Genomic DNA, 19,071 nt, shown 5'->3' with positions numbered 1-19,071 from the left:
ACTTTGGGATTCGTGGACTTCAGTTTAGAGTTCAGGGCTTTGAATTTGGCCTCTTGGCCCATATTTGTAGGCGGTTGGGGGCCCTTGGGCTGTCTGAGTGCTCAAAGGAACGACGTGGAGAAAAATGAAGGCTGTCCACCTTGTTGCCCGTTCCTCCTGGAACTGCAGAGGTCACTAATTCTTTCCCTTTCCCCTCTTTGCAGATGTGGCGTTCCAGTAGACACCTGAGTTCCCCCGAATGGCCCAGAACTAGCCCCCTGGGTCCCAGTGAGAGGTAAGGGCTCTCCCCTGCCTCTCTCCCTTACACCTTTGGCCACTCTCGTTGAATAATAACAAGAATGTTCACTGTTTGTCAGACTCTCCCCTAAGCCCTTTGTTTGCATGATATTCTTTAATCCTTACAACTCCAGAAGGAAGTATGAGCCAATATTACTGCCATTGTCAAGATGAGAGAACTCTGAGGTGGTTGCCAGAAATGGTCTCGGAGGCCCTCGCAGGCTTTGACGTTCTGAGTTTCTTAAATGCCCTCCTTCCTTTCTTTTTTTTTCCTGTATTCATTCATCCATCCAGCACCTATCAAGTGTCAGGGATCTCCTAGAGGGGATTTTTACAGCAGATTGAGGGCTGCATCAGGTCCCTCCAAAGCCTGAAGAGAGCCAGAGCTCATCTTCTCCCCACTGTCTCCCCAAATGACTGCCTGGCTGTCCATTCATCTCTCTATTCACTTATTAATTCCAAAATGAAGCATCTGCGCTGTTCAGGTTCTCTATTTAGGTACTGTGCTCAGAAGGAGCACTGTGAAGAAAATGAAGAATGCCTTTCCCACTTTCCATTCCTCCTGGAATCTCGGAGGTCATCAACAATGTAGTGTCTTGTCCCCCTTTCTAGATGGGGTGGGGGTAGGGTGTTGTTTGTGGTATTAATAAACACTCCTAGTTGCAATGAACAGAAACCTAGTTAAAACCAGCTTAAGCATAAAAAGAGATTCATTGGGTCCTTTAAACAAACAAAAAAACAAAATTCAAGAGGGCATCAGGCTTGGCTGGTTCCAGGCAAGGAACGCCCTCGCTTGGCTCTGCTGTTGCCATCTGTTGGCTTCCTTCTGGAAGCAGTCTCTCTCTCTCTGGGAGGGCAAGATGGCTTCCAGCAGCTCCAGATCCATTTCTGGCCAGCCTGACAAGCCCAGCAGGGAGTCTCTTTCCAAGGCCCATGGATTCTGATTGGCCAAGGCTGGGTTATGACCCCAATCCTGAACCAATCACTGGGACTCTTCTTAGCTGGACCTTAGTTCTGTGCTGCCCAGTGGAGGGGGGAGGTGGGGTTGACCTCTCCCGACCAGGAGACTGAGAGTGGGGGAGGGGTTATTTCAAAGGAAATTATTACCAGTCGAGGGGGATTAAACGTTGGTCAACCAAAAGCAACAGTTTTAGCAACCTTCCACCCCATTCTTCAGCATCCCTTATCCCTAGAAAATTCTGACAAATGACCTTCCACCTTCTGTCTGTAACATCTTGTGAGCACTCTCCATATGCCAGGTGTTATGCTCAACACCCTCCAGGCAGGATAAAACTTTCTAGCCACCTCCACTTTATAAATTAGTTAAAAACAGCCTCAGAGAGGGGCGCCTGGGTGGCTCAGTCAGTTGAGCATCTGACTTCAGCTCAGGTGCTGATCTCACAGCTCGTGAGTTCAAGCCCCGCCTTGGGCTCTGTGCTGACAGCTCAGAGCCTGGAGCCTGGGTCAGATTCTGTGTCTCCTTCTCTCCGCCCCTCCCCCATTCCTGCTCTGTCTCTCTCAAAAATAAATAAACGTTAAAAATTAAAAAAAAAAAAAAACAACCAGCCTCAGGGAGATTAAAACGTGTCCAAAGTCAGATAGCAAATGGCAGAGGTAGGATTTCAGTCTAGTTCTGTCTTATTCAAAAGCTGGAGCGTATAACCAACTATTATGCTCCCTCCTGGGACTGACCCCACCCCCCTGCTTTGTCCCACTTTGGGGCAGCTCTTACTCTTAAATTTCTGCACACATTAAAGCAAATTAGGGTCTGGGCCTGAGTTTTCCTATATCTAATATGAGATGTTTGGACTGGCTCTTCCAGCTCTCGTAAAATAGAAGAATTGGGGAGCCTAATTTAACCTGATTAGCTCAGGGAAGAAGAAACCCAAGAAATAGAGTCATCTGCCATTTCAAAGCCTGAGGCCATCAGAAGACAGAAGGAACATTCATAAATTCAGTAATTTTTTGTTGAACATTTACTTAGTGCTGGTCATTATTCTAGGAGCTGGGATTTAGTCAGGGCCACGTATGACTTTCATGGGCTCTAGGCCATTTTGCCTTCTTGAGCCCCTTCCCTCATTAAAAACTTATTTTAAATTGTTTTAATTAGGGGCGCCTGGGTGGCTTAGTCGGTTAAGCGTCCGACTTTCGCTTAGGTCACGATCTCGCGGTTCGTGGGTTCGAGCCCTGCGTCGGGCTCTGTGCTGACTGCCAGCTCAGAGCCTGGAGCCTGTTTCAGTCTGTGACTCCCTCTCTCTCTGACCCTCCCCTGCTCACGCTGTCGCTCTCTCTCTCTCTCCTAGAAATAAAACATTAAAAAAAAATTAAAAAAATATTAAAAAAAAATTGTTTTAATTAAACAATTAAATTTTTTTAATTAAAAATTTTTTTAAATTTAATGTTTATTTCCTTTTGAGAGAGAGACAGAGCACGAGTTGAGGAGGGGCAGAGAGAAAGGGAGACACAGAATCCAAAGCAGGCTCCAGGCTCCGAGCTGTCCGCACAGAGCCCAACACAGGGCTCGAATTCACCGACCATGAGATCATGACCTAAGCTGAAGCCGGATACTCAACCGACTGAGCCACCCAGGCACCCCTTAGATTTTGTTTTTTAATGTTTTATTTATTTTTGAGAGAGAGAGAAAAACAGAATTTAAAGCAGGCTCCAGGCTCTGAGCTGTCAGCACAGAGCCTGACACGGGTCTCGAACTCACGGACTGAGAGGTCATGACCTGAGCCGAAGTTGGATGCTTACCCAACTGAGCCACCCAGGCGCCCCCAAAAACGTATTTTAAATTATAGTTGACAGGAACATCAGTATAGACTTTAAAAGAAATTAAAACATTTTCAGGCTGCCTCGCTGGCTCACTGAGTGGAGCATGAGACTTTTGAACTCAGGCTTGTGAGCTCAAGCCTGGTATTGGGTCTAGAAACAACTTAAAAACAAAATCATAAAAAAAAAAAAGAAATTAAAATATTTTCATGAGCCCTTAAAAGTGGCACCAGACTTACGCACTATACTTACTGTACCTAATGGATAAGTCCGTGTGGGATCTAACAATTAATAAAAGAAACAAAAATCCCAGCCCCGTGGTATTTATAATAAAGAAGATTTCAGATTCTGATAAATGATAGGGGGATGTGACAAAGAATGTGTTTAGTTAGATCAGCTGGTCAGGAAAGGCCTCTCTGAGGGGGTTATATTTAAGCTAGGTGCTGAACAGCAAAGGAGAAACCAACAATCAGGGCAAAAGAACATTCCAGGTGGAGGAAATAGTAAAAGCCCTAAGGCAGAGAGAAACTTGGCGGTTTAGAGAAAGGTAAAAAAGGACCCACGTTGCTGCAGCTGGCCCGTTCCTGAAGGCCCAGGGGGCAGAGCTGGAATTAGGGGGTGAAAATTATAGACACTGTGAGGAAAGAGCTTGTCTTTCCAGTACTTTCCGAACTATCCAGTAAGGAAAGGGGCGGCCTTGGGAAGAAGCACCCGGCGGCGCCTGGGGTCAGAGCCCAAGTCACACCTATTCAGGGCTACTGCCCACAAGATGCCAAGATTTTGTGACCTTGTCACCCTTCTCCCTCTAAGGTTTTTTCCTGGAACTTCGGTGTTTGCACACAGAAGCCTCTCTCCGGGTGCTTTGCAAAACCCCAAGTAAACACCCAGGTTTGACAGTGGGTACGAAACTCTTTTTCCTAGACCTGGTCAAAGAACACCTTGAACTTAAGTAGGCCTGGACACTTTTTTCTTCCTTGCTTTCTCTGTTGTTTCCCGCTGGGGCTTCGAGGGGCTCTTCTAGAACAGAAGGAAAAGTGGTATGCCAACAGCAAAGATCGGGGCCCAACAGGACTTCAGAGGTCAGCCTAACCCAGTTTTCCTCCCAGGATAGAATGCTGACACTCTAGCTCCTCAAAGTTATGGTTTCTACCGGGAAGTAACTTGAGACCAGAGATTTGTTTTTCTTTTATGCCTTCATTCAGTTGATTAATGTGTATAGTCTTCTGTATTCATAGCAGTTTTGAGAGGGCACACTAATGATAGCATCCCCTGCGTAACGCCCTTTTATCGCTTCCTGCTGGTCTTCGGATAAAGGCAAAATTCTTCTGTACTATGAGCCTCTGAGACCCTGCCTCATCTGGCCCCTATCTTCTCCGGCCTGTGTTACCCACAAGACCTCCTGCTTTCTGCGTGCCAGCACGCTGGCGGCTTTACTTCCTCCGAGTTCTCCGTGCTTCCTCATGCCACAGGGCCTTTGCACATGTTCCCTCTCTCTGAACTGTTCTTGCTCCCTCTTCACCTATACATCTCCACTCATCCTTCAGAACAGGTTCTGGCCAGGTTTCCTTCCTCGGGGAAAACCTCATAGATTAGATCAATGACACCTGTTACAAGTTCCCCTAACACCAATAGGTGTGTCTGTCTCCGTCGGGGCCAACTTCATGGGTGTGCAGCGCATGTGGTTACAGAGCCTTGTGCTTGGCAGAGCCTGATGCTTGTTTCGATGCTCTGCTCTCACCATCTAGAAATTCTGAATTTTAAAAAAAAGGCCCCGCATTTTCATTTGCAAGGCTCCTCTCCTCAGGAACTTGTAGAGCTGGTCTGGCCAAAGTTGGATTTTTACGTTTGTTTGTGTGCCTTTATCCCTGACTGTGCTGCGGGCTCTAGAAGGGGCTGTATTTATACTTTTGAAATAAGGCTTATTTATTTATTTTGAGAGAAAGAGAGAGAGAGAGAGAGAGAGCAGAGGAGGGGCAAAGAGAGAGGGAGAGAGAGAGAATCCGAAGCAGGCCCTGCACTGGTCAGCACAGATCCTGATGTGGGGCTTGAACCCACAAACCATGAGATCATGACCTGAGCTGGAGTCAGATGCTTAACCCGCTAAGACACCCAAGCGCCTCTTTGTTTACCCCTATCACCCGTCACCGTTCTGGGCACAGAGTAGGTAACTGCTGAGTGAACGAGTGAGAAAGATTCTTTCAGGAGCCCTGAGTTCAGTTAGGGAAATAAGTGTGTCTCCCACACTACTCCCCCGTCTCCTCGAGGGCAATGACCGTGATTTCTCTCACCTTCCGTGGTCCAGCGGGGGCCTGGCAAGGAGGAGGTGTGAGTTTGTGGATGTGTGAGTAGGAGCTAAGGATCTGTCTGTAATCGGGGGTGTTTGGGGCCTGGCCATGCTGCAGGCAACAAAGTGCTGTGGACAAGCAAGGGAGGAAGGCAAGGGTGGTCGCCAAGGGCTTCCTGGGGCAGGTGGCAATTGAACTGAGCCCCAGGGAATGTGAGACAGAGATGGGTGGAAACGGGGGCCTAGGCCTTCAAAAGGAGTGGCTATGGTGTGTAATTTGGGAGAGAAACTCCATTGTCTCTGTGTCCTCATCTGTCAAGAGAGAGGGGTGGAGGTGTGTATTCAGGGGTATGACGATGAATTATGGATTCGAGGATTAGATCCTGGAGTCAACTCTGCCGTGCCCTTATTTACTTATCTAGCAAAGATGTGGCGACTTCCCGAGTTCCCAAGATGTGCCGGNCCCCTGCCAGCCCTCGGGTCAGAGCAGGGCCCAGAGAAGTACGTGAGCATGGGGCTGAGGGACCTCACCTGTCCTGTGGAGTCAGAGTCAGGTGACAGGAGAGAACCAAAGAAAGTCAGAGATGAGACCAGGATGGTCAGCAGGGCCAGGCTTGAGGGGCATTATAAGCTGTGTTCAGGGTTTCAACTTGACCTTTACTAATAGGATGGCATTGAGAGATTTGAAGCACTTATTAGCCAACTAACGTATCAGGCTCTGTGCCGGGTGGCTTCACACACGCTAACACACACACTAACTTATTTGTTCCTATTGATAAATCCTCTGAGCCTGAATGGACATCCTCATTCCCATTGCACAGATGAGAAAACTGGGCAGATCTGGGTTCCAGAAAGATCACCCTGACTCTCGCAGACAGTGTGGGCTGGGGGAGGCCAGGCGGGAGGCCAGGAGAGCTAAGGGGATGTCAACATGTGGACAAGGCCGAGGTGGAGAGAGAAGGGATTACAAGGGGGATGCGCAAGATTTGATGACCGATTGGATGAGGGGTTGACGGCGACCTGTGACGCCCAGGATTCTGTCCGGGGTGTCAGGGGCGGGGAGCTTCTCTGAGATGGGAACACGGAGACCGCTGGTTTGGGGGTCAGGGGCCAGTTTCCATTTTGGCTGTCCTAACCCAAACCTGCTCTTGGCCCAAAACAGGAGGCAAAGGAAAAACCACACCAGCAAACTGCAAGAGCTGGCATTGCTGCTGCCCGTGGCCCTGAAGACGGGTACCAAGAAACTCACCAAGGTATGGGGACTGAAGGACAGGAGGCGGACGTGGGAGGCAGATCTGAAAATGCCAGTAACCGGCTTAACCGCCCTCATACCCTGGGCAGGCCCTTTCGGCGCCGGCGCAGAGATGGGCATTTCTGTGATCCGCAACCAGAAGATGGGGGTGGGGGGTGGGGGTGGGGTTCTTCTTGCAAAAGAGGCAGGGGAACCTGGAAGGGGAAAATCGGCAAGGAGCCGTGTAAAGGTCATCACTTTAGGACTCAAACGGCCATGGGTTTGAGCCCTCCAGCCCCCAAATGGCAGGACTCTGGGCTGGGCGCTCAGCCTGTCGCTCTCTCAGCCTCACGCTCCTCAGCTGCAAAACCAGGAACAATAATGTCTACCACCCAGTAATTTGGGGAGGCCAAAATGACATAATAGCCTTGACAGCCTTTGAACAAATGTCGCTTCCCTCTCTCTGAGCCCCTTGTCTTGTGTCCTGTGGGCATCTTCTCCACGAGGTAGAGATAGATAAGACTTCTCCGCGTGCCCAGTGGCTACTCACTAAAAGCCTGCAGTGCGGAGCCGACACCTTGTTCCGGCCACCAGGAACAACCTACTAAGGGACTCAGAGATCTGGAAAGTTCGGTGGGGGCAGAGATGACTGGGTCACAGTCTCTGCCCCAAAGGAATGGCAGTCGGATCAGGCAACAGGCGACTTCTCACCACTGACCAGATGACCGAATCTCATTGAATTCTCCCCAGGCCTCAGCCTGCATTCATTACCATTGATTCTCTGATGTCTTTTTTTTTTTAAGCTTATTTATTTATTTTGAGAGAGAAACAGAGAGAGTGAGCGGGAGAAGGGCAGAGAGAGAAGGAGAGAGAGAATCCCAAGCAGGCTCTGCGCCGTCAGTGTGGAGCCCAACGTGGGGCTCAAACTCACGAACCATAGATCGTGACCTTAGCTGAAGCCAACTTAACCAACCAACCAACCAACCAACCAACCAACTTGCTTAACCAGCTGAGCCACCCAGGCGCCTCTGATTCTCTGATATCTTAATGATCCCTCTTCCTCCCCACCTTCATCCGTCCTTAGGTTCAATCCTGGGTCTCCTGAAGTTTCGATCACTGAGCCTTTGGTCTAGGAATCGGGGATGATGTCCAATTGCCTTCTGCATAAAATACCAGTATGGGGCTCCCGGGGGGCTCAGTCAGTCAAGCGTCCCACTTCGGCTCAGGGCATAATCTCACGGTTTGTGAGTTCAAGCCCCGCGTAGGGCTCTGTGCTGACAGCTCAGAGCCTGGAGCCTGCTTCGGATTCTGTGTCTCCTTCTCTCTCTGCCCCTCCCCTGCTCATGCTCTGCCTCTGTCTCTCTGTCTCAAAATAAACATTAAAAAATTATACCAATAATAAAACACTTCATTTTAGCTTACAGTTCCCAAACATTTTAGCTTAGTGAGTGCCAATCGTGTGGCAGGCCTGGTGCTGGAGTACCATATCTGCTCTTGAGAAGCCCACAGTCTGGTTCTCAAAGTTAGAAAAGATCCTCACTTAATCCTTTGAGAACCTGATGAAAGTGTTCTCATCCAATGTGTATCAGGCTCTGTGCTGGGCAGTTTCACACACACTGATTTATTCAGTCCTAATGATCATCCTCTGAGCCTGCACAAATATCCTCATTCCCATTACGCGGACGAGAAAACCGAGGCACAAAGAGGTAACATGGTCTGCTCCCAATACCCAGCCAGGAAGTGGCACATTGGCTCCAGGTCCTTCCCAAGTAACAGTCTCCTGCCCGTGTCACATGTCTTCCTTAGATTATAGCTTTCTTCCGTGGACCAGGTCAGATCATTTCAGCGACCGTAGGTATTATATCTTCTGGAAGGGTTTCACACATTTCCTTCTGTGGGACCATGTTTCCTGATCTGGGGTTTGGAAGATTATGACTAACAGTTTGATTGTTATTCTAGGGATCGAGTTCAATCCAAGAAATAGCCGCTGGTGTTCTCCCCTCACGCCTTCCCCAGGCTAACCCCTGTCATCCTTCAGGTGTCCGTTCAAATGCTGGAAGCCTTTCCAGACACTCAAGGCCAATTTCAGAATCCCTTGTTCCCGTCATTCATAATGCTTATCACACAGCTGATAATTTTGCATGATTTTTGAGTTTCTTAAGGCCCACTGTCCTCCCTAGATTATAAATTCCAGGAAGGTAAACAGAAGTATGTCAGGCTCACCCCTACCTACCCGGTCCCCAGTGGGTAGGAGTCGTTTTTAACTTTGTGTCTGCAAAATCAACTTAGTACTTGGTGGGTGGCTGGCTGGTGCCTGCCGGGTAGAAGGCACCATGCTCAGTGCTACGGGGGAGATCAGTCTTCAGCGAACAGTGGCTAAGCTACCTCTTTATCCTGTGAGGGAGAGATACAGAAATCAGTACAATCTCGACCCTCGACTAGTTCAAGGTCAGTGAGAAAATAATGCATGAACAGGTCATTATAAAACAGGCCCAGGGTATTACAAAATGCTGAGGAGGGACATCTGACCCAGCCTGGGTAACAGGGATCAGGGAGGTGGAAAGCTTCTGGAAGGGGAGACCCCTGTGCTAAGGCTCAAAGGTGGAGAAGCCAGATGGGGGGTTCTGTGGGGAGAAGAGAGGGTGCTTTGCAGATAGAGAATACGGCATGTGCAAAGGGCCAGGGCTGGGAAGCCAGACAGTGTATGTTGCAAAACTGGGCCAGGAGGCAGGCCGACCTGAGCTCAGATCCCAGCTCTGCCACTTCCTCTCTTTAACCTTAGCAAGTCGCGTTAGCTCTGAGCCCCTGTTCCCTTAGCTGTAACAGGTGGCTCCCTGAGCAGCAGCAAGGACTAAACAGCAGATAGATACCTCTGCCAGTGGAGGGGTTGCTGGGGTGGGGAACGGGGCCCCGGAGCCTTTCTGTCTCTGGTCCCCCGCAGCCTCACACTGCCTTGGGGCCCCACTCTTGTGCTCTGTCTTTCTTTCGAGGGCAGAAGGAGATTCTCCTGCATGTCCTGCACTATATTCAGTACCTCCAGAAGAACATCGATGTGGCCAAGGCCTTGCTCACATTCCACACGGCCAACGGGGAAAGTGGACTTGGGGGTAAGTAAGTTCAGGCCCCTCTTCCCAATGTCTATGTCTGCTACGGACCAAGAGCCGCGCTGGCCGTCAGGGGCACCGAGGGACTTAGATGAGTCCAGGCCCTGCGGGCTCTCAGAGCCTGGCGGAGGGGACAGAGACAGAGAGATGGGCGTGATGCCATGATCTCAGAGAGGGGCCTCTGGGAAGACTGTGGCGGGGAGGGGCCTTGAAGGACAGGANGCCAAGCAGAAGCAGCCATGGGCATACATGAGAAGACACCTGCGGAAGGTCTGGGACAGGCCAGCGGCGCCCATGCTTAGAAGGACTGTGTGGCATCAGGATGACACACGCAGGCTCTTGAACCAGATCCTGGTGCAGACGCAGGTCTCGTGACCTTAACTTCTCAGTGCCTCAGTTTTCTCAGCAGCGAAACAAAACCGATACTGGTACAGTCAAGCCTTGAACAACACAGGTTTGGACCACACGGACTCACCTCTACATAGATACTTTGGGAGAAGTACCGTACGGGACAGTAAATGTAGTTTCTCTTCCTTACGATTTTTTAACCTTCTCTCTTGTCTAGCTCGCGTTCTTGAAAGAATTCAGTAGATAACACATATAATGTGCAAAATATATGTGAATCGACGGTTTGTGTTAAGTAGGTCAGGCTTCTGGTCAGCAGTAGGCTATTAGCAGTGAAGTTTCTGGAGAGCCCAAATTAGATGTGGATTTTCCACAGTGCGGGGGGGTTGGGTGGGCGTCCCTAACCCCGTTTGTTCAAGGGCCAACTGTACTTCCTTCCTGTGTCTGTCATGAGGCTTAAATGAGTTAATACACATAGAAAGCGTCACACGGTACCTGGAGCAAGCCGGCCGGCCGGTGCTGGGTGTGTGGGTGCTCTCCTTGTTTCCGGCATGAACTATCCACGGGCAACAGTGAGACGAGGTGAGGGCCCAAGCCCCCCCAGAAGGGCTTCGAGCCGGGGAAAGCCAGGATCGGATTTTTTTTTTTTCTTTAGGAAGACGTGCCTGACACCTAGTGTGCAGGATTGGCTATTAAGTGAGAAACTGGAGTCAGGGAGGTCAGCGAAGAGGCCTTTAGGAGTGGTCTGGGCAGGAGACAGACCGATCTGGCACTGAGGGCGAGGCTGTGGACAGAAGTGGTCCATTTGGGAGATACTGAGGGACAGTTGAGAGGCCTGATAGAGAGGCGCCAGGCCCCCAGGTTGGGCAGTGGAGTCCTCACTGCCCTGAGGAAGGTAGGAGGGGGCATTGGTTGGAGATGGTCCCACGGGGGACGCATTTCGGAGGCACTGAGCCCGTCTTCCATCTTGGCCAAGGCCCAGAATGGCCCTGGGGAAACCTGACTTTTCTCCCTTGACCTCTACCGCCTCTGCCTGCACAACCTCAGACCCATCTGATCTCCTCCTGGGTCAGCTGGTTGGGGCCCTCCGACCTAACTCTTTCTCCATCCTGTGCAGGGCTGGTCCGGAACCGGGCCAAGGGCCCGGCAAGGCTGAGACACTTCACTCCTTCGCGTTCCCCACACTGGAAGAAGTCCCGTCTTCAGGGAGCCTGCCGCAAACCTCGGAAGAAGAAACTGACTGGATCATCAGGTACTATTGAGGCTGGACAGGAAGCTGGGTCAGATGGCTCCTTATCCCGAGCCCTTCTCGCTCCAGTCAGCACCCCAGAGTCCCTGACCAGGCTTTACGGTAAGACAGGCCTACCTGGTTCAACTCCTGGCCCTTCCTCTCACTAGCTCTGAGGCCTGGAGGGGTTACTTTCCTCCTCTGAGCTTCAGCTTCCTGGTCTAGGGATTGTAGGTAGTCTTAAGGATGAGCCTGTGTACACACTCCCTGAGCAGTGCTGGGTGGAGGCACACAATCAGCGCCCCGTGAGTGGAAGCTGCTGTCAGCTTGTACTGTCTTTACGCCCAGTCATCCCGGGCCTGGGCATCAGGGAGCACGGGGCGATGGAAAGAGCCAGGTAGGGCTGGCCTCAGCCTTGCCACTGACTTGCTCTGTGTCCCTTGCCCTCCGCAGGCCTCAGTTTACATGTTTTTAAAATGGGACTTGTACCTAATCAATGATTTCCAGTCTTGGCTGCATATCTAATTGAAGCATCCAGGGTACTTTTAAAAATGCATATCCCTGGGGCACCTGGGTGGCTCAGTTGGTTAAGCATCTAACATCAGCTCAGGTCATGATCTCACAGTTTGTGAGTTCAAGCCCTGCTTCAGGTGAGGCCCCACTTCTCTCTCTCTCCCTCCCCTCCCTTTTCCCCTTGCTCACTTGCGCCTTCTCTCTCTCAAAAAACAAACAAACAAAACACAGCACCTATCCCTGGGCCCCCTGGGTGGCTCAGTCAGTTAAGCTTCAGACTCTTGGTTTTGGCTCAGGTAATGATCTCCTGGTTCATGAGTTTGAGCCCCACATCTGACAATGCAGAGCCTGCTTGGGATTCTTTCTCCTTCTCTCTATGCCCCTCCCCTACTCATGCTTCCTCTCTCTCTCTCTCTCTCTCAAAATAAAGTAAAAAAAAAAAATGCCTACCTCTGTGCCTCATACCCAGAAAGGCAAGTTCCATGGGCTGGGGTGGAAGCTGGGCATCAGTATTTTTCCAGAGCTCACAAGATGATTCTTGTGGGCAGGGGAAGGGAGCCCAGGTCGAGCTGATCTCCAACTGAGGCCCAGGCTTACCTGGGCAAACCTTGAACAGGTTGTGGAGTCCAGAGCAAAGACGCCCCCCCCCCCACCTGAGCCACATTCTGGCCCCCTCTGACGCCTGTGTCTCTGCTCCCCCAGAACGCCAGACCCGGGCCCAGAAGCCTCGGCGCTGCCTGGCCCTGGACAAGCCCAAGAAGTGGGTGACGCCATCCCCAGACGAGCAAGGAGGAAATGTGGGGAGGACCAGCGCCCCTTCAAGATGCACCACCTTCTGCAGTCACCCCAAAGTTGCCTCAGCCCCACCTCCAGATGACAGAAAGGGAGGGAGATCCCGGCTGACGTTGTTGGACATGGCTGAGAGCAGCGTCCGCTGTGACATTTCAAGTTGGTCTCTTTCCTCACTGTTCTCTTAGCCGGTTACTTACACACTACGTGTCGGCCACCCACAGTGTCCTGAGCCTGGTCCCGGTAGCTGGGGACTCCATGGTGGACAAGACAGACGCTGTCTCGGGCCTCTTCCCTGTTCTCTTTCCTTCCCAGGCTCTGTTGTGGGACAGCCTCAGTGTGGCCCTCGCGTGAGCTGTGGGGGAGGGCGGGCAGTCGCTCTCATGACTCCTGTCCGTCCATGTGCCAGGTTGAGAAGGGGCAGAGATGTACCTGGCAGGGAGCCAGGCGAGAAAGGGGCGCTCGGAAGGCAAGGCCCTGGGCCATCCTGTCCCCTCTGTTCACTTAACTGTGAAAGGCATATAAAAGTGGCACCCTTCGGCACAGGGCTGCCAACTACCACGTAAAGTGTCTAAATCCTTGCTGGCGTGGTAAGTGCTCCATCCTTGCCTTCACTATCGTCATTTTCATCGACATTATTCCACTTCAGGCTTTTGGCTCCCTTACAGCTTCTGAGAGAGAGGTCGGGTTCCAGGAACCCGGGGGTCACTCAGGGTTGTCCTGTGACCTCACACAGAGGCCCCGCAGCCTGAGGTCTCCCAGGATCCGGGCGGAAGAGGCTGCAGCAGGCCCCGGCGCCTCTGCGCCCTGTGTCTGTGAGTCCCGGAAGGTGGCCTGGTCACAGGACTAAGCACCCCGACTTGCCCCCCGTAGGCTGCTGGTGCAGAGTCAGTGCCCAGGGTAATGGGCCCTACCTTGACTTCAGGGCCCAGCAAGGGGCCGAGGGGATCCATTTTCTCAACAGGACACAGCTGTGTCCCAGGTAAGGGGACCCCGAGGGCTCTGAGAGGGGGAGGCTGAGGTGTGTGGTCTGGATTGGCTGAGGGGCCGTGAGAAACGAGGTTGACGTACGCCCTCGCTGGTATCTGTGGAGAGAGCACCGCTGTGGGCCTCGCTCCGTGCAGGCGGCAGAGGTTCCAAGGAGGGCCCTGCTTCTGGCCCTTCTGCCGGATCCGGGCTGCAGCCCCTCACCAGCCTCCCTGCCTCACGTCTCACCCCTTCCGGCCCGTCCTCCCTAGTTGCCTGACTGGCTTCTCCAACCACAGACTGTGGTCATGTCAGCTCATGGCATTACGGCCTCCCTCAGTGCCCGTGGGGTCAAGCCCAAACAGAGCCTCCTGGGCACCTGCTCATCTCATCAGCCCCCTCTGCTGCCGCTCGCCCGTGAATCTCACCCTTAACGCCACCAAATATCCACCACTCCACGGGAGCCACGCTCTTGCCGCCTCCGGGCTTTCCGCCCTCTGATCCCTGCCTGTTTCCCTTGTCCCCTAGAGAGCCTCCACCCTCCTGGCCAAGCTCAGTGTGCTCTTCCCTCCTGCCCTGCCCACCCTCTCTGTCCTGGAGCGCCGCTCATCACAGCCCTGCCCCCTGTGTCGCCAGCATCCCACTACGGCTGCGTCTCCTCACAACCCGAAGCCCCTTGAGGGCAGGCGCCTCAGCTGAGCTTCCTGCCCACCCCGCCCCCCCCAGCAGCCAACCAGCACAGAGCGACCCTCCTCTTCCGTCACCGTGGGCGACGCCGAGACACCCCAGGGGGAAGCAGCTCGCCCCGGGTCACACACGGCTCCCAGCCAGGGGCTCCGGGTCTGCCTCGTGAATTCCACCTCTTGCAGGCAGAAGACGGTGTTCTACGATTCCAGCGAGGAGGTGGACAAAGAGTCCCCAGATGCTGACCCTTGGCTTCCTGCCTGGACCCCAGAGGGCAGCCCCCATGGTGACTGAAACGGTCTCTCCGCACTGTAGGCTGGCGTGGGGGCCTTCCTTGCTCATTTCCTCCTGAGGCTGAGGCTTCCGGTGGTGGGGAGGAGAGCAGGCCAGGGATGAGCCGGCTGCCCGCAGGGCCTCTGCCATCACTGAGCCATTGGTTGCCATGGCAGACATTACTAATCGACCATCGCTCTTTCTGTGGAGCCCAGAGACTGACTCAGAATCTTTCTTAACACAGAGCTCCGGGTGGCTACGATTGATCTATCAGATTTGGCACACCAGATATTGATGTTTCTGGATTTGGTCGTCCATGACATCATGCCGGCCATCTTGCCTCTTAATTTCCTCTCCTGAGCGCTCAAAATGACAGAGTCACCTTCCCCAGTGCCCAGCACCACCTCCTCAAAGCCAGCTGTTATGTCAGGGGCCGACACATCCTCAAGCCTGATGTTTCTTTTTCAGGGTGCTCGCTGGCCTTGGGGCCTCCCCAGAGTAACAAGTTAGCGGTGACAGGCCACCCGAGTGAGATCCTAGGGCTCAGCCCCTCCCTCTTCAACTCCCCAGGAAACATGCTGCCAGAACAGATCCTGGAGGACGGAACCGGTACTGAGTACCTGACGCAAGGTGAGCACCCACGGCTAGATCTGACACTGGGTTTGTTCAGGAAGCAGTCGGTGAGGGCGGCCTGGGTGACTCAGCTGGTGAAGCGTCCGACTCTCGATCTCAGCTCAGGAGTTCAAGGCCTGCATTGGGCTCCACGCTGGGTGCAAAGCCTACTTAAAAGAAAAGAAAGAAAAGATACAGTGACGGCCACCTAGTGCTCTGTCCTGTGCTCAGCAGAACTGGGTCCCCAGGGGTGAATCCCATCCAGGTCCTGCCTCGAAGCCCCAGGCCAGCGTGGTGAGGGGAAGGCTCCGGAGCCTGCGGTGGAGACCCACTCAGCTGGCTCAGGTTGGGGGGTGGGGGCCCAGGGGAGCTGGGCTGTGAGCTGGTTCTGGACGTGGGCCAGGAGATCCCAGAGCAGAAATCTAGAGAAGGGCAGTGAGGCTGTCCGGCTGGGGTGGCCCCCGCGGGGGAGGCGTTTCCATTCCCGCCCCCACCCTGGCCTCCCTCCCCAACAGCTCTCTTTGAAGAAGCGCTCCTAGATCCTGAGTCTTCACCCCCCGATGGCATGCTTGAGGTGCCCCAGAACGAGGTAGGCATCCGTCCGCAGGCACGTCCAGCCTCCTTCCCTCAGCGCCTCACCTGTGTCGTTTACTCTTCTGTCTCCTGTTCCGTTCAGCCGCCTGCCCCCCACCCACTCACTGTCTGCCTGCTCACGCTTCTCCATCTTTCCAGAGACTCATCTACTGCCTGTGCCCTCATCTGCCCGTCCTTGTCCTTCGAACATTCATCGCTGGCCACCAGGCCCCCTACTCTTGTGCTGGGGCATTTGGAATAAAGTAGACACAAAGGATAAGAGCTAAAAGCTGCCGGGCGCCCATAAGAGACCCCACATGCTTTTACAACTGCTCTGTGAGGCGGGATCTCTTGGGACCCCCATTCAACAGAGGGGGAAACAGAATGGCAGAGTGAGCTCAGGGATCTTCAGTTGGAAAGAGGTTCCCTCCCCCAACCAGGGCACTCACCCGGCTAGGGGGAGGTCTCTGGTCCCCAGACGAGCATGCCTCCCCCATGTGGGAGGCGGCCCCCTGCCTCAGTGAGCAACTGAATCGGCAGCAGAAACAAGCATAGACACCCCTGGCGGAGCTCCTGGTGAGCGCCAGGCCCTGTGATGGGTGCTTCTCGGCCCTGCGGGGCCCCACTCGGACCTTATGCTCCGAGAAGCTAAGCCTTGCCCAGGGCCTCACGGCTGCTGAACTGATGGCGTCAAGAGCTACTGCCCTGGAGGACCCGAGCCCCGTCCAGCCCCTGTCCCACCTGCTGGGGGAACTTGGGAGCAGGTGGCTGCATGTCCAGCAGGTGTTGGGCCAGGGTGTCTTAAGTTCGAGCCAGGACGCTGCGGTTTCCCCACAGCTCCCGTCTTTCTTCTTCACCCCCCAGGAGACACCCCCTGGGGCCCCCGAAGGCCCCCCTGACCCCCACCCCCTGTGCCCGTCCTCCATCTCGCTGGACCACTGCTACCTGTCGCTGAGCGAGGCCAGCAAGGCGCCGTCCAGCTCCAGCTCCGAGGACATGGACGAAGAGTCGGTGTGGAGGCAGCCGGAGGTGAAGGGGGAACAGCCGTCGGAGGGGTAGGCCCCGCGCCTCCGGCCCACTCTCACCTCCCTGTCCCCTGCCCAGGACACTGAGGCCGACCCCGAGGGCCTGCCGTCCTCCAGTGATGAGGACGGAGACTACACGTGGACCCCCACCAGGCGGGCCTCGACCCTGCCCCCGGCCGGGAGAAAGGCCAGGAAGGGCCAGGCGGGCAAGAGCCAGGCGAAGCCCAAGGAAAACACGAGAGCCCCCTGCCCTGCCCAGATGAAGAAAAAATGCGTCAATGGCTTCATCATGTTCTGCAGGATGAACCGGAAGCAGTACATCCGGTGGGTGGGGGTCCTTTGGGGCCCCGGGAGGGGCCCCGCCTGCCCTGTCCACCCTCCCCACCCCAGAGCGCGTTGCCCCTGCTGTCTGACACATTTGCCCCTTCCAGAAAGGACCCAGCCGCACTCCCCACCCCACACCCTCCCCAGCATCTAACCTGGTCGTTGCCTTGGTCAAGGCCCTCGAATTGTAAGCAGGTGAAACCCAACTCACACTCAAGGGAAAAGCCAGTTGGCTTGTGTGACCTGACAGAAGGCGAGGCGGTGATTGCCGTCAGGTGCCGCTGGGCCTAGGGCGCCCACGGCTCCCACTTCGCTCCTCTGGGTTGGCTTCTCCAGCTCGCAGGGCGGGGTCGGTGCAGGGTCACCCCCAGTGACCCGGTGGGAGGAGAGCTCCCTGTTTCTAATGTTTCCAGCAAAAGTTCTTGGGGCTCACCTGCTAGATGGGGCTCGCAGCCCTGACAGCGGGGGGCGGGGAGGCCCCCCGATCCTCAGCGGAGCCGGTGCCCAGACGGGAAGATCCGGGTGCTGGTACTGGAGCAGCAGATGCAGGTCCCCTGCAGGTCCTAAGGTGTCCCCTTCTTTCCCCTTCCCAACAACCAGTTAGTCCCCCTCCGGTTCTGACAGCAGAGCCCCAGAGGGGGCGTTCTGAGGCTTTCAGGCCAACATGGGTCTGAAAGGGGGGGATGGGGGGGACGGGGGGGGGGCAGGGAAACCCCCCCCGCCAAGAGCAGGCTCCCCTGACCTCCTCCCTCCTGCCCCAGAGCCTGCCCTGGGACCGCGTCCACGGCCGCCACCANGGGTGATGACCCAGCAGGAGCGCAGACCGTACTGGTGAGGAGCCGCTGCCCGGAGCGAGGCCCTCCCCGCGCCTTCCCGCCGCCCTGCCTCCCAGAGCCTCCAGCTGTGCAATACGGGGAGGCGGCCCGCTGACTGGGGCGGGTCCCGGGGAGGTGGCTTGAGGGGCCCCAGCGCGCGGCTTAGAAGGGCAAACAGCCTCACTCGGGCTGCAGACTCCCTTTTGCCCTTCCCGCCACAGGGAGCTTCTCAGAGCAGGGCGGCTGGGTCTTCTCTCCCTGTCACTAGGCCTCCCTGCCACCCTCGGTCAGAGCTGTCCCCTGCCCCTTTCTCACCGGCCCCTGAAACACGTGACATGTCCGTGCACGGTTTTAACACCTCGTGGGAGTGTGAGGTTCCAGCGAAGAGCCCTTGGCTCTTCCCATTGCACAGACCTGGGCCCAGAGGTTGGCCCGATGGAGCCAAACAAGGCTCTGGGCCGGGGGAGGGGGTAAGGGACAGGGAAGGAATGACCGCCCCGCCCCTCTCCCCCAGCGTCAAAGCGCGCAGGTTCAGCCTCCAGCACAACCGGATCGTGAAGCGGGATAGTTCCAGCAGCGAGGACGAGGACTGGGGGCCCCCCAAGCCCTTCTACCAGCTGATGGCCGAGAAGGCCGGCTCCTCCCCAGACCTGGCTTCTCTGCTGCCCCCTCTCCGCGACTGAGAGGGTGACCCTGCCTCGCCTCTCACAGCTCCCGCAGCTATGGTTTGTCCCCTCCTGGGCCTCACCCCTCCCCCAGCAGGTCCCTTGGCCAGTTCCGGTGAGGCCGGGAGGGGGCGGCTTATTTATTGACTCCCGACGCTTTGTGAGCTTGCCCCCCCGTGCTAGAGCGGCCTGAACTGTGCCTGCCCGCAGCCCACTGCCCTTCCCTCACCCCCTTTCTAGCAGGGGGTGTATCCGGGGAGCCGCAGGTTGGGAGGAAGCAAGCCCTGATGAAATGCAGCAAGGTGAAGGTTACGAGGAGGGGCTCACCTGCCCTTCCTTTGCCCACCCCAGAATCCAGTGGTATCAGTCCCGTTCATTCTTGCCTCACCCCACTCCCCCTCCCCTGTTCTATTTATAGATTATTTATTGTTTTCCACAAAATAAAGTAAGTGGAACCCTTGTTACCAGCAAGAAAGACAAGGGACGCTCCTTTGTCCACATACCACACACACACACACACACACACACACACACACACACACCCGGCTTCCTCAACCCTGGGGGGGATGGGTGCTCCTTCTGCAGGATCTGG

General features: G+C 54.7%; 1 protein-coding gene across 1 annotated transcript; it reads left to right on the top strand.

Annotated features, from left to right (window-relative positions):
- Positions 1–203: 203 nt before the first annotated feature.
- MEIOSIN (meiosis initiator) lies at positions 204–18,921 on the top strand. The gene is given in 14 exon segments (XM_077747323.1): positions 204–274; positions 6,495–6,585; positions 9,559–9,670; positions 11,130–11,264; positions 12,456–12,701; positions 13,416–13,524; positions 14,378–14,478; positions 14,934–15,095; positions 15,593–15,666; positions 16,515–16,679; positions 16,755–16,999; positions 17,761–17,793; positions 17,795–17,830; positions 18,329–18,921. Coding segments are annotated over 14 exon segments (1,749 nt in total). The 3' UTR covers positions 18,498–18,921.
- Positions 18,922–19,071: the final 150 nt, after the last annotated feature.

The sequence above is a fragment of the Crocuta crocuta genome, unplaced genomic scaffold (assembly GCF_008692635.1).
Source record: "Crocuta crocuta isolate KB4526 unplaced genomic scaffold, BGI_CrCroc_1.0 scaffold334, whole genome shotgun sequence".
In the NCBI taxonomy this organism is placed as follows: Eukaryota; Metazoa; Chordata; class Mammalia; order Carnivora; family Hyaenidae; genus Crocuta; species Crocuta crocuta.
The sequence above is the reverse complement of the archived record's forward strand: the minus strand, read 5'-3'. Positions and strand labels throughout refer to the sequence as shown.